At 34.3% G+C, this 15,266-nt stretch overlaps 1 protein-coding gene across 1 annotated transcript in view; it reads right to left on the bottom strand.

Moving 5' to 3' along the window:
• Positions 1-834: 834 nt before the first annotated feature.
• The window catches only part of LOC104278136 (CUB and sushi domain-containing protein 1-like), a gene marked incomplete at both ends in the record, with an annotated part of 30,414 nt that continues 15,982 nt past the window's right edge, over positions 835-15,266 (bottom strand). The window contains 5 exons of the mRNA XM_009875023.1: positions 835-988; positions 4,139-4,271; positions 8,556-8,643; positions 9,357-9,469; positions 10,494-10,655. Of these exons, the coding sequence (XP_009873325.1) occupies positions 835-988; positions 4,139-4,271; positions 8,556-8,643; positions 9,357-9,469; positions 10,494-10,655 (650 nt within the window). The remainder of the gene's footprint in view (positions 989-4,138; positions 4,272-8,555; positions 8,644-9,356; positions 9,470-10,493; positions 10,656-15,266) is intronic.

Consider the following 15,266-nt stretch of genomic DNA (forward strand, 5'->3'; position numbering starts at 1 on the left):
TACAAAGAAATTTAGTCAAAAATTGACAAAAGAAATATTGTCCTCTGTTGCACAGGATTTTAACTGGTGCTAAGCATGGGGCTCATAATCTAATATTCAAAGTAAATTTATTGTGGAATGTTTGGCTTGGCAAAGAGTGAGTGAATGCCTATATACAATGGACAGTGTGTAGAAACCCTGTATATTTTTACCAGTATCTGACTCAGTCATCCATAACACTCTAGTGCAAAAAAATTGTGCATTAACATTTTGCAATATAACAGCTGATTGGGAAATTGGCAAACTGCCCTATGTATGACATACACTGTAAGTTTCTTTAATTTTAGCAAGATTTCAATGGTAAAGCATTTGTAGGTGTACACAACCTCAAGGAAGGTCATCTTCTCCTTCAGTAGAACTTTAGTTCTTCAGAATATTCCTGGGGATAATCTGTGGTGCTATCTTTGTTACAGTACTCAAAGGATTTATCCAAGTGCCCAGAAGAATGCATTGAAAGGCATCCAGCCACATACAAATATGAAAGTCTGAGGCATTAAATATGACAAACTGGCATGACTCAGCAGTCTTCCTTAACGTGTGCCTTGATTTGAAGCAGATGCAGCCAGGCATTTTGATCCAACTTTAAGATGGAAAAATATTCTTTGTCTGATCCCCAGAAGACTGACACATTTTCACTGGAAAATTTAGCTGCATGTAGGCTGACAGATGATGTTAAAGATTACAGCAGCAAAGCCAAGAGAAGAAGGGAAACTGGTATATGGCACCAAAGGAATTACTGCTTGTCCATCAGAGGTATGGCTATGAATCAGTCATATTGGGCACTGAAGGCTATACCACTGTACAAACTGTGTTCAGAGTCGTATCAAACCTCACAGCCTTTGCCTCTGTGGGTTTTAAGTTTGTGTCATACATGGGGTTTTCAAATGAAGCCTGTCCATTACTGTTTTCATGTCCAGCATAGCCATTGTACTGTACTTTTGGTCTTGTTCTGGGGAAAGAAAAAAAAAAAAAAAAGAGAGGAAATAATCATTAGTGACCATTAAAAAAATAATTCTGCAATTATTGCAAGTTTTACTTATAATGTTTCCATCCTGTCTACATAAATTATGCAACTGTCTAAAAATGATAAAAAGAGACTCATAAAGGACTTAATGAGTAAGAGAAATCTGTCTGGAAGTTATTTTTTATAGCATGAAGAGAAGAAAATAAATTCCTCATGGGCACACGGATGCTACAAAGCACAGAGAAAATGTAGGCAAAATATAAGTATGCATATTCCATCAAAAAATTGTCAAAAGAATGACAATTTCACAGCTTGTTGTTAGTGACAAAATTGGCAGTCCAAAGTAAAGCAACATACAACAAAAGTACAAAAAAATAGTAAAGTTAGAACTTATAACATTTATAATATTCTCTCTCAGTAGGAAAAATTATAACATTTTCTGATGACTTTTTCAATTTTAGATTGCTAGTCTGACCACAAAAGAATCCTTATACAGATTGGAAACACTTACTACAGCTTTATTAAAGTAACATCTTACCAATTTCCAAATATATATCCTTGTCTTTCCAAACTATTGATATTAATGTAAAATTGGTGAAATTAATTGATAGAATGTTTAATTGGCAAATTTAATTAAATCACCATCAAGCATATTCTGTTTCACTTTCCTGGATATCTGGAATTTTATCCACACTAAGTTTTACAGCATACCTCAGAGGGCAACTGGATTATTTGTGCAAATGTTCTAATGAAGATCAATACATTTGTCAATTTAAAAGACTTAAATGGAGTAGATGACTAAGAGTACATAGAAAGATGGGAGTGAGTGGCTCCTTAATCACCCTTTCCACAGCATTTTGGGTTTTAGATGAGATAAACATCCACAGACTTTATTGACTTAGATGGTTTTGAGCAGAGGTAGAGGGAACATTTTATCAATTTGTTGCTATCAACTTTTTATTATCATTCCAGAGCAGGAAGTTAGCCTTGCACCATGAAGTGCTGTAACAGGTCTCCCGGGTGCTACTAAATCTAAGTCACTGCAAAGTCAGCCAGCACAGCTTCAGTCAGGCAACTCCTGTGCTGATATAGCAAGTGTTCAGAATGTGTTGCACTGATATTGAGAGTAACTTTGAGGTAAGGGACAATAATTTCACTTATTTCAGATAGATCTGCCCTAGCACGTCTGCTTACTCCCATAACTACTTCAAGCAATAAACACTACTAAAGGACTTCAAGCAACCAACACTACTCGAGGACTTGCCAGTGTTATGTTAATGATTGGACTGGATAATCTTAAAAGTCTTTTCCAATCTAGACAGTTCTGTGATTCTGTGACTCTGTGAAACACCTTGACAGAGATTTTGTATGTCCAAACATATGTAATCAGATCGATCAAATTATAACAAATAACCGCATAAATTTTAACACTTGACTATCAAAGTATACAAATAATTATCTTTCAGTAACCAATCTTCTGTTTTGGATAGTGTTTTACCACCAAACATACCAAAACCTCAAGGATGCACACTTTTATGCAAAGTTCAGTTAGAACATACTAATCTAATAATTAAATGAAAAGTAAACCAGAATTGTTCATACTTTCTGATATATATAGTAACATGATATCTTATTATATTCTATTACATTTTGTAACTTCAATGTTAAATCTCTTATATCTAAAAGTATTTAAACAGCGTATATTTTTATACATGTAATAGGGCAAGTAAGTCAAAGAAAACATGTAAAATGTAGACGCTTAGTCCTTAGTAAATGTAAAATAATTTAAAAAGGTATCTCTTGATAAACTTCAGAGAAGGGTTCTTGAAAATCAAACAAAATATGGTTGGAAATCTTAGGTAGGCAAGAATTGCAATGGTACACCAGTAGTATCATAAACATTGGGATTACAGCTGCTAAATTTTATCTCTCTTAAATACATATATATATACTAAATAGAAAACAGAACCTGTAATGGTTACATAGGACATAAGAAATTTCATAGAATAAACCACAAAAGGTACTCCTCTGTCACAATACAATTTTTTTAAATTTTTCTTCAGAGTTTGCCTCCTCTTTCTAAGAACAAAATGAAAATAATGTTCCCTTGATGTTCTGTCTCTCATGCTCAGTCTGCATGCCTGTACTTCCATGCTACTGTTTAGGTCCCCCATTGTAGACAGGAGGTAGCAGGAGTGCAGGTCTGTAGGCATCAGAAAGTCATCTTACAATAAAATGTTCTGAGAGAGCTCACAGCCCTTCCTGAGCAGTTTTTTCAACAAAAGGCTATATGATATTTCAGAACATGTATCATTTTAACTGGAGTTCACAAGTTCCAACTGCAACTGCTTTTTTCCAAATTATCTAATGCTGAGGTAGGTAGAAAGTCCAGTCCATCATAGTGCAATGGCAGACTTCAGTTTACGTCATTTCTTACAATCACAAAATACACTTAGTATCATGATTATAGAACAAAAGTTTTAAAAGCATGTTGTTAGTAATCAGCATTTCTGTTAAACACCATTTTTCAAACTGCAAAGAGCACAAGGAGGACAGAGTATTATAGCTCAACACACACACAAAAAAACTAGTTCCAGAAATCTCTAGCTAAATAGTGCTGAATACTCAAAAGATTCACAGATACCATTTTTTAAACCAAGTTGCAGACAAAGGGGTCAGATTTATTCTATTATCTAACGACATATAAAAACTTCATATGAGCTGAAGTGATGCCAATTCTAGTAGTATACGCTAGCTTATTCAGCATGTACTGTAAGTAGTCTCATTATGGGCTGTTCCCTTATGGGAACAGTCATTCTGAAAGAAGCAGCATACAGTCAATTTAACAAAGCATTAAAATGAAAAAATAAAACATATGACCTGAGTTTTCTATCTGATTCAGCCTAGCACACTGAGAAGGTTGATAGGTCTTCACTCCTTAACAGAGTGTCTCATTTTTCTAATAGTTCACCACTAAGAACCACCCTGCACTGAACCCCTTTGTGGGAATTCTAAGAAATATTTGTCTTTCTAGAGTAAAGACATTTTTGAAAGCTTTAGCTTTCTAGTTGCACTTACATATAAAATTAAAACAAAAAGATTGTTAAGCTACTGAATAAATAACATTTACAATACCTGTGTTTGTAGAGGTAAAATGCAAACCCTGATAATATTAGAGCAAAGAATGGTACCAGGATGGCAGCTGCAACAGAACTGCTGTTTGTACCATAGTAGTGATTTGAAAGGTCTGCATCTGCACTTAAAGGACCTGAAATGAAACAAAAAGATCAGGAGTAAAATTCCTAGGTTCTCTATCTCACAGTTCTTGTATTATCCAAGAATGAAAGAAAATGGTGTCTTGATAAAATAATTCTATTAAAACAAGAAATAAATAGCATGCAGTATCATAGTATAAATCTCATTAACACTACTTAATAATGTATCCATAACTATCAAAATTTATTGATATTCAGTAAGATTATAAATATTTTTAAATGTTTCACAGAATAACAGGGGGCTCTTCAACCTCATAAAACCAGGAGCAGTCAGGTGAAGTCCAAATTACAATAATACGCAGTGAAGTCATTATTGTGCAAGCTTTGTACTTCTACCCTTTAAGTGCTTACTGAATTTTCTCCTTTATGCATTCTAGAAAATTATACTTTTTGTAAGAAAATACTCATTAAGAGCATTTCCTTATCATGGTTTTGTTCCAAATGCCTTTTCCCTGTAACTCCTAGCCCGGGGTTTCAACTGTCTGGCATCAGTGCAGCATGGCTCAGTTTTACTAACAGAACTCCTGATGCAGTGGGAGAAAGTGTGATAGCAAAAGCCATGCAAGATAAGAAAAGCAGAATTACAGGTAGAAGAGTAATATGTGAGACAAGGATGGTTAACAGCTCTAGGATTTAAAAGAAAAGTTACCAACAAGGAAAGAAAACCAGCAGCTTTCAAGGAGCAGAGGCTGGACCTTCTTCATCTAACTGATAATTTCTGGGTAATAAAGACTCTTAGTTATCTCATTGGGTGTGAACAGTGTACTAACATATAGTCTCGTAGCTCATTAGTCCCAGATATCTATTTGTGCACTAGCTAATCCACAACTATTTTGTACTCTGAAGCTGTGAGTATCCTTTTCAGCTGTAGTTTCTTTGTGATTGACAGAAGTTGTATGAAAAGATCTGGAAAAGGGTAAAATGTAGAGTGAAATTTAGAGTGAAATTTAAAATTCCCATGTCTCATGATGTTTAATGCTTTTAAGAGTTGACCAATTTCAAGAAATGAATATATATTTTACAGACATTGATATAGCATATGTAAGAGACTGTGTTAAATGTTTGTTTCGAACTTGCTGAAGTTCCTCATGAAGAAACTTCAAGGCTGCTGTTTGCAAGCTTGGATCACTGATAAACCCTAAAAACAACTTCAGTGCCTGGCACAGATAAGCCACGGAGCTCAAAGTCCTAAAAGAACAACTTCTGGGCCCGCCCCAACAGCTGATATGGTGGCTGTCTTGTAAGCCCAACGTTATGTAAGCCCAACAATGTAACTGCTGATAAGGCAGTTGTCTTGCAAGCACAAAAGTCCAACAGTGTGCAAGACCAAAGGTGTCAAGTCATACTACGTTTGCAAATAATGGGCCCTCCAGACACCTATGCAAGCTCCACTGACAGAGGCAATGCTGGTGGGGGTGAATATCGCTCCTGATGACCCTCATATGCATACACTAAACAGGAGGAGGGTAGGCAGAGCAGCTCTTGGGACACTATATAATGCCACCATGAACAACTACTCTCTGAAGATCTTCCCCACCAAATTGAAAAAAGCAGACCTGTGAGATGTCACTGTATCTGTGGTGGTATCTATACTTCTTGCTATTTCAAACATTGTACTGCTTTGCTTTCCCATTTCCCTACCTTTCTTTCCGATCTCTCTCCAGTGTTTGTTAATCAATAAAAGATTTTGCTGTTGTTGCATCTGACACCATTTGTGCCTTAATTTCACCTCTGGGATAAAAATGAATCACCTTGACTCTAAACTCTATCAGGAAAAAGCGGGTCAAGACAGTATATCACAGATGTAAATTAATTATTCATATTTCATATTCCTTGTCAATATTTGTAAACTCAATCTAGACAAACTAAAAAAGCATTTTGTAAAAAAAAAAGGCAAAGTGAAGTGGGTCATTGTATTTCCTCAGAGGAAATAAAAATAGGAAAATAATAATTTAGTGAAGTAAGTTCCTCTTCCCACAAACCCACCTTTTAATACACTTTTAAAGGACAGTCAAGACTGGAATGAACAAGACTAAGATTTTCGAATAAAATAGAACTGAGGTGGTGAGGCACAGGCACTCAGTAATCACAGGAACTAGATGTAGCCACAGACGTGCGTCCTTTAGAGACAGAGTTATTAAAACATAACAAAGCAAACAAAAAGCCCCCAGCAATGACTGATTACTTGGCAAAACAGGTTAAATAATACAGTGTCACAGATCTGACCCCTTAAGCAAGATCAGTTACAATTCTAATTCTTTTGGTAGACTTAGAAACAAAAGTTTTTTCTGTTTTCATATCACTAAGTTCCAAGACTGGGCATTTCCACTGAGCTTGGTCTTTCTCTAGTATTGCATGATAGGGAATTCTTCATCAAATAGATTGTCCTTTCACACTTAACCGAGTATTTCTCAGTAAATGCTGTTCTTTGAAGTATGCTTGCAGGTGAAGAATTTTATAATACATTATGTATGCACCACTGCATGCATAGTTTATGCATACTTCTTAGTGTAAAGCCAGTAGATAATTTAACTTCCCGAAGAAACAGAAATATGTTAAGTCTTCAGCTGGAGGCCATACAAGATCATTACCTCAGCAGAATATTAATGAACAGAATAGATTTTAAAAACAAAGCAAGTTATCCTTGAATATGAGAGGATATTGACAAATATTATGACCTGTGTTGGCTGAAAATTTGCTGTTTTCTTTTAGCTGTAGGCTCTTCAACAAAGAACAAGAAACCTATAAAAAATTTGTGTCTATTTAGAAATCACATAAAGAAATCTAAAAATTACAGTGCCTGCATTTGTAGCAAGCTGTCTGCTGAGATGTCAAAGCTGAAGATGAGAGGCCCACAGCCTGGGAACTTATGTGTAACTTGGACAGTTTGGGTCCTTACTAGCCTTGGGAATATACAAACTGAGCTCTCATATTGCAGGTCTAAACGGTGACATGGATAATAGCTTCCACTACAGGAGAATACATCCACTGGAGAATGCTGTAACTGTTGAATTGTCATTCTGCTTGTTCTTCACTTACCCCCAGGAGCTGCTGGCAAACCACGGATACCTTTTTTGGCCTGGCTTAAGAGAAAAGCCACAAAAGCACATATACTCCCCAAAACAAAACCAACAAAGCAAACTCTCAGTGTTTTGTGATATCAAAGGGTGCTAAACAAGTCAGATGTTTGAACAAATCCTAACGCTTTGCCTTTACAGTGTGCTGGTTAAAATCAGAAAGAAAAAGTCACTTAGATGTTACAGGGATAAGAATTACACAGAATTACAAGAAGACAATTTGTCTCACACAAGAGTTTACTCTTAAGACTGAAATTGTACTTGACTTCAGCAGCTGACAGTTCTTAGGCTGAGACACTGAAGACTAAACATATATAGCAATTTCAAGAAGTGGCCAAGATGAACAAATCTGTAGCGTAACTGCTATTACAGCAGTTAACAGAGGAAATACAAGGAGATTTAGAAGACCTTTAAAGAGCATTGTGTACAGCACCAGTGAAGTTACTAGAACCAAGGCAATTTAGAAAATGTAGATACAAACTCCAAGAGATATCCTGGCTAGTCTGTCTCCTACTCCTAGCCCAGTACTTTGGTCTATGTATATACCATGCTTTAACCATTCTGAAGTTGTTCCAAGATGAAGAACTGCAGATGTCTACACTTAGTATTCGCCAAAAACTATTTTATGACTAAATATTACATGAGTATGTTTTTATCAGTTTTTACAACAATTTATTTTGCCTAAAATAACTAGTTTTTCAACAGCTACTGGAGCATTGGAGTCCCTAGCTGTTATATACATGCCAGTCACTGATTTCCTATATTTGACACCCAAGTAGAATTCTAAATACACACATACTCTGAAACAACTGCCACCAGCAACAAGCACTCTTCAAATGGCACTGTCAAAAACAGTGTTGATTCTGTCCTTTCAATTTCCTCTATGATTCTGACTGCACTTTATACATTAGAGTAGCAAATATCTTTGCATTGCATGACACCCCTGTTATTTTCAAAACGATATTTACAGAAAACCAAGGAGCTGCAATGGCATTCTAAGAGCATTCTGTAGTCATCTTATTAGGTGGCTACACAGAGTTAAAACTGGATTTGAACTGTATATTTCAAATATCCATATTTTACTGTATTTTTTATGTTAGCAATGGCATGAAATAAACATGCTTACTTCAGCTAAATAGCCAAGTCATTTGTTGAAGTCACTTTTGCAAGACCCAAAGAAGATTATATGAATGCCTTTACCTTGTCTTTGGAGCATAAATTTTCCAAAGTCTTTTCCATGTATATCACCTTGATAGGTAAAAACACCTCTTTCAAGCCCTGAGGATACCTATAATATGTTGAAAGAGAAAAAAGATTTCTGAAACAAATAAATAAAAGATAAGTCATTTGGGGTTTTGGCTTAGAGTAGATATATGGAGCCCAGTTTTTCACTTTTATCCTTTTAAATAATAGTGAACTTTCTGTGCTTCCACAATGTTTATCATTTTACGTTTGAACAGTATTAAACAAAGTTTAAAAATAACATTTGGAATGACTTTAAAATATCTGATATATATTGCTGGATTTTAAAATTCTTCAACTGGCATACATGGAATTGAATTCGTATATAGATACAGAATCGTCAGATTTTAAATTAGTTCTCACAGAAAGCATCATGAGGCACAAAGAACTGCAAAGAGTAATATAAGTCTTTTTTTATTGAAGATTAAATCCAGTGAACTATTTACCAAATGGAAAAGGACAATATTTCTAAAGGTAAAATTCTCACTCTCATCTAAGAAAACAGGGCAAAACCATGACAAAATATGCTGATTGTCTCCACCTTCCCCTGAGTAAACTAAAAATTCTAAAGGGAGTGTGGCAAATAGAAGTTTGTACACATACTTTTGAAAAGAAAAATAATGTGATTTCTACACTGACATTTAGAGGGCTGCATTCCATATCTGTAATATAAAAATTTGGATAGAGATATATAGGAAATCATAAATTATTTCAAACTTAAAACTTAGTAAGCTTATCAATAGCAGTCAGGATACTTACATAACCATCTAGTGCCCAGTTGTCATTTTCAAACTTGCTTACAAAAATGTCACTAGGTCCTTTAATATGAAAAACTTTCAAGAGCAAATGAGCTTCTTCTTTCTTGTAAACACCTATTAACATAGAGAAGGTAACACATGCTTTTAAACATTTTCCCACCAGTTTGTTTAAATATACCTTCAAAGCTAAGTATCTTGCCTTAGAACTAAAATATTTAGTAGAAAATATTCTGTAATAACAGAACTTTTTAACATGGCAAAAATAAGATTTAAAGTACTGTAATAGCAGGATTTTATTTACTGGGCTTTTACCCACATCATATTTCATAGCAGGATGCAAAGATGGTTTTGTATTTCTTAATATTATATATAAATTGGCAAGAATATTTGTCTTTTCATACAGCTTTTCAATAATTCTGAATACAGATAGAATTCCTTGCCTGGAATTTCCTTGAACTGGAAGAAGATGGATTTTACTCACATCACAACAGTATATTGATATACTAATTATCAATAGTGCAATGAAATAAAAATTACTATTTGACAGTCAACTACTGAAATTCTCTCAACTCTTGACCTTAAAAGGTATAGCTGATAATGTTCTTTTCAAATATAACTTTGATCAGAGGCTAAATGAGAATATCAGTCAGATCTGCAGAAAGGAGTGCACAATGTTGATGGAAAGGTATGCATAATTTACTAAGTTATTTCATTATCTCTGCCTATTTTATGTTATGCCATTATCAAGTCAATATTGTTTTAAAGCAGACATTAATCACTATTGAATAATGGAACTTTTCAATGGTACAGTTCTTAAAATGCCTATACTCACTTTGTCTGTCACTCCAATATTACCTGTGAGTTCAACAAATCAATACTATTCAACAGTCTAAGATGAAAAAACCCTACCTCAGTATTTATATGAAATATAAGGAGAAAAGTAGACAAGTGACTGCATATAAATTGACTGAAATCTGTGCAGACCATTACATTTGGACCTTTCCTTTTGCAAAATAAGCAGAAAAATATTTTTTGTGAAAGCATACTTTTTTTTTCATTTTGTGTTTTGTGGAAAATACAACAAAACAGATTAAAAAAAAAAAGAACAGCTTTTTAAAGTGCCAAATTCTGAACATACCTGATAGTTTGAGTTGTATATTGGATGCCTCAATGAATGTGGCATTCACTTTGCTGCTTGTGGTATTGAACCAATCAACAGTCAGAGTAGCAGGCTGTCTTTTTCCTAAATATTCATAAAACCCTTTCCACAGTGAATTTATAAAAAACACATCTGAGGGAACTAAATAGAAGTGGACAGAAAAGAAAGAAAGTAGTAAACTACAACAAAATAGCAATCTTTCTAGACATACTTTTCTTCCTTGTTTTTTCTGTTACAACATAAATCTATTGTTCTAATGAGGTATTACAGTAAAAATTTTACAACAGTAAAGACAATATATCTAATGTGTTTTCCACACAATTGCTTGTAATATACTACATCTGCCCATTACAACATATGTTCTTAAATAATCTCACACTTCATAGCTTGTGTGCTTCAGTGAATAGCCTCAAGACTATGAAGACTAATGGACTGTAGCCCTAAAGCCTTGTAGCTTTAAGGTATGAAGAAAAAAAGGAGAATAATATTCTAAAGTCAGGGACTCCTGGAAGGACGCACTGTCTTAGGCTGTCCCCTTTGTTTCATGAATCTACAAAAGCACCACTTTGTGTGATTTTCAACTGTATATTCAACTGAATTCACTGAATTCCAGCTACAGTTTAGTGTAAGTTTTTTATCAGTCACTTTTAGAGTCCATATCCTTTCTCTATACAGTATTACTGCACCTGTGAATAGTGAAGTTGCCAGAGTTGGGAACTTTTTTGGTTTAAAATAAAGGTCTGTTTCTCAGAAATTGCAGTTTGAATAATCTGAAGTAAAAAAAAAACCACTATAAAATGAAACATGAATTGTAGGTATTTGGGTTGTTTATTTCATATTAATTTATTTTTCCTTTATATAGAAAAAAAAATTATTTACAAGTCACTAAATGGTGTATTTTAAATATTTGGCTAAGTCATCCATGGAGTAGAAAAAGTGTGTCATTCAACAGTATCTGCAATATTAACATAAATTAAAAAGAAAACACATAAAAGTAAAAAATGCTTAGGAGAGGATTTATGTCAGACACATTTACATGCTACATGTCTTGAACATTCATTTCTCCCATGCACATTGCTATGTTTCTCCTATATACTTTGCTATTATAAAATTTGGGGAAGATTTCCTTCACGCAGTTCAGTTGGCCGAGAGACCAACTCTCACCATAAGGAGGTAGCACCCAGTGTTTCCTGGCAGCTTCTAACAAGTGAAAATAGACATTCTTCCACTCACTTTGAAGCTTTTTCCAGCATTACAATTTGAGAACTAAAGATTTAAGAATCAAAATAAAACTTGATAAAAAGAGCTGTTTAACCAATCACATGATATCTTAACAGAACAACTGCCCTAGCAATTCTTGAAATTCACCCTTGTTATCCATGACTATTACAAATGATACTTGCTAAATAGCTACACTGATACTAGAAATGTTTCACATTTCTCTAACTAAACTCTTAAATTATTGGATTTTTTTTGCATTTTATCAAACTCTGAGCATATGTAAAGGCAGCAGTCTATATTGAAGGAAATTTATCAGCGTAGGTATCCTGTATACACATTTTTAATAAAATTCATTGATATTTCCTCCTCTGTCTAATTATTGATTGAAAAAATAAATCAAAAAGAAACTCAGGTCAATAATACCATGTATTTCCCACAAAATATGCTGACAGGCAGTACATCTGAAAATTTGGTGACTGATTAGCTGCTGACTGTCTCTTGATCATATTATTGCACTTCCTAGTAGTAGGATAATAATTCCATGACTTGAAAAACATCATTAGTATGTTGTCTGCACGATCACTGGATTCCAAATGAGTTGAGATGCACTGTATGGATTTGAGTACATCAGCATACAAGTAACATGCTCTCCTTCCAAAACTAAACTCAGTGCAGGACTGGGGCTTTACACAAGGTAATCCCAACTAATACAAAAATTCTGAAGCATTGAGATTCAGTTGGTATCTCACAGTCCTTATGATTCATGTATTTTCTGAAAATACAGGAATTCTGTAAAGGGTTGTTTAGACCATTCTTCCTACATATTTCTCATTGCTTTGCCACAATAGTGGCATACAATAAATTCAAAATCTGGCATTTTAAAATATATTAAAATTACTTTTTTTGGTGTCTTTTAATCAGAAGTGTGTGAAGTTGTTCACATGAGGTTGTACATGTAGTATTACTGGTTTGAACTTGACAGGTACTACTTAAGACAGTTAGAAAAGAGCAGACATCAAACTCCTTTCGTCACATTCAACACCTTCAGTATCTAGTTTCTCTAACCATTCTGTCAGTAATTTCTGTTAATCTTTATAAAATAGTACCAGTGACTCAGTATTTACAGAATTTGCACTTGCTGCAGACGGACAGGATCAGGAAGGGAAGAAAATGTGTTTCTGCTTCCCTGGACATGTTTTTGTAAAAAGGTAAGATGCAAGTGCTGCAGTCCTATGGATGCTGGTGAGGAATCTGCGAGGCTCTGACCCAGTTCTGCCGAGCCCTTGTGATGCCCCTGCCCTTCCCACCGGCTGTGGGAAAAGGCAGAACTAGTAAAATGAACTGGGTTTTATGATGCCAATACTACATCAGCTGTGGATTCTCCTCAGAATGTGAACAAGGGGGAAATTCATGGCTATTAATTAAAACAGCTTCCTAACTATTTTTGCAAAGGCTATACAAAGCAGTGAGAACTATGGGAACCAAACAGCACATTGCAGTTCTTAAACTTCACATGGGTATTGCGAGAATTCTTTAGTTGCAACTTACATTCCATTACAATTTACAGTACTGAAAAAATGATAGTTATTATTGTTTAAAAAACCCACAAACATTAACTCTGAAAAAACCCCAGCAATTTAATAAACAACAATTAAAAGAATTTTATTCGGATAGGCAAAGGTGGGAAACCAGAACATGAATCTGCTCTGTTAAAAAACCTCAAGTTTAGCAACACTAGCTCAATTCTATTTAAAACGCAGATAGCAGCAAATGAAATTCTACCAAAAGCCAAGATAACAAGATAAAGGAAATGCTCAAAAAATAGAGTATTCTATATTAAAAAAAAATCACAATTTTAAAAGACATAATAATAGTGCAGATTTGGTTTTTTAAAACTGCTTAAAATTTTTCCTTGTTTTTTACTGCTGTTTGTTACACAGCTTTAGTTCTCTGCTTTCTATTACTGACATTTTAGATTGTAACTTTTTTTCTTTAAATGCCTTTCAAGTAGTGCTTACTTATCAAGGGACATGATGCTGTGTGAACTGATACTGATGCTCTGCATAATGAATATATTTGGAGACTTGGTCTACACTTTAATTTGGCATTGAAACTTCAAAACCTCTGTGGCAGCAGATTAATGCATACCTTAGGTGTACAGTGAGGTGAATCCTTCAATAAATGAAGACTGTACATTAATTATAATGAATGCACATTATATTCTGCTTTACTGTGAGTCTGTAGAAGTAATACATTTGAGAAGAGCTCATTTATGGTTTCACCTGACACTCCTACTAATAAACTCACTAGGAAGATTAATTATGAGCAGAAATACCTTTTTATCCCATCTACTCTACAGAGTCCTTCTCTGAACCGCCATGAGCGTGAATCATTAATCTTATTTTCCCTGCAGCTTGCTAAAATTCAGAATATAGAGTTGCAAGCTCATTTATTTGGTGAAAACTCTGCTCATTATTAAGAAAGTCAACAAAAAAAAAAGAAGAAAAAGTTAATTTTCTGAAAATTATTGAATCTGGGAAGATCTACATCAAAGATTTCTCAGATGTTTCTGCCTATTTTGTCATTGTCAGGAAGAAAATGTTAACTGCACACAGGTTCATGAGGAGGCAGTAATGTCGGCCTGCTGCTGGGGGTCATACAGTTCAGGAAATCCTATCTTAGAGTACCTTGAGAGTTTCCAAATAATGAAAATCATCAAAATTTCCAAAACTTTTTTTTTGGTTTATTCTTGAGGGAGTTTGGGTTTGGTTTTTTTGTGGTTTCTTAGAACACTTGCAATCTAGAGGGCAGAACTTTGACTGAACCCAATTCCTGCAATTATAGTCTCTTCTCATTATAAGGCTCTCCATTATAGCAATCTCTCTGATATAAAACTACATCAAAGCTAGGGTTTGTGTATATATGCTTTATCTTTTTGGCTTGACAGATATTTTTGTGTACTTCATAAAATTATTACCACACAAATTAAAAAAAAATTTAGAAAAGAATTTCATAGCAGAGATTTTACATGGCACCTGTAAACCTGAACATTTGTACTCCTTTGAAATGAGTAATACTTAAGTTAAATATTGGAAAATGTTTTATTACCCATAACAACCTAGGGTATAAATCAATTTAATTTATTTAGATCTAAAACTCTTCTTGTATACAAACCTGGCGTTTTAGTTATTGTTTCATTAACTTCTCTCACTCCTTTACCTACAAGTAAAAAGACAAATTATCATTTTCATGAACATATTTGGTGGGTTTTTTTAAAATAGAATGTTAAAACAGTGTCTGATGGATGCAATCATCTCTTATCCAACAGAGCCATATTTAAAACAGAAATAACTGATCTTGAATATTTCACATTTTCAAACTTATACACTTACACAAAACTATCAGAAAACAGTTTAGGTAAACAACAGTTTTGCTGTGGAAAGTTGTCTGGCTAGCCAAGTATTTCATTAATTTAGGCCTAAACTTTTTATATCAGTCCCAGTGCTATAAAAGAGAGCCTTATAGAGGGGA

Source organism: Apaloderma vittatum, unplaced genomic scaffold (assembly GCF_000703405.1).
Source record: "Apaloderma vittatum isolate BGI_N311 unplaced genomic scaffold, ASM70340v1 scaffold1468, whole genome shotgun sequence".
In the NCBI taxonomy this organism is placed as follows: Eukaryota; Metazoa; Chordata; class Aves; order Trogoniformes; family Trogonidae; genus Apaloderma; species Apaloderma vittatum.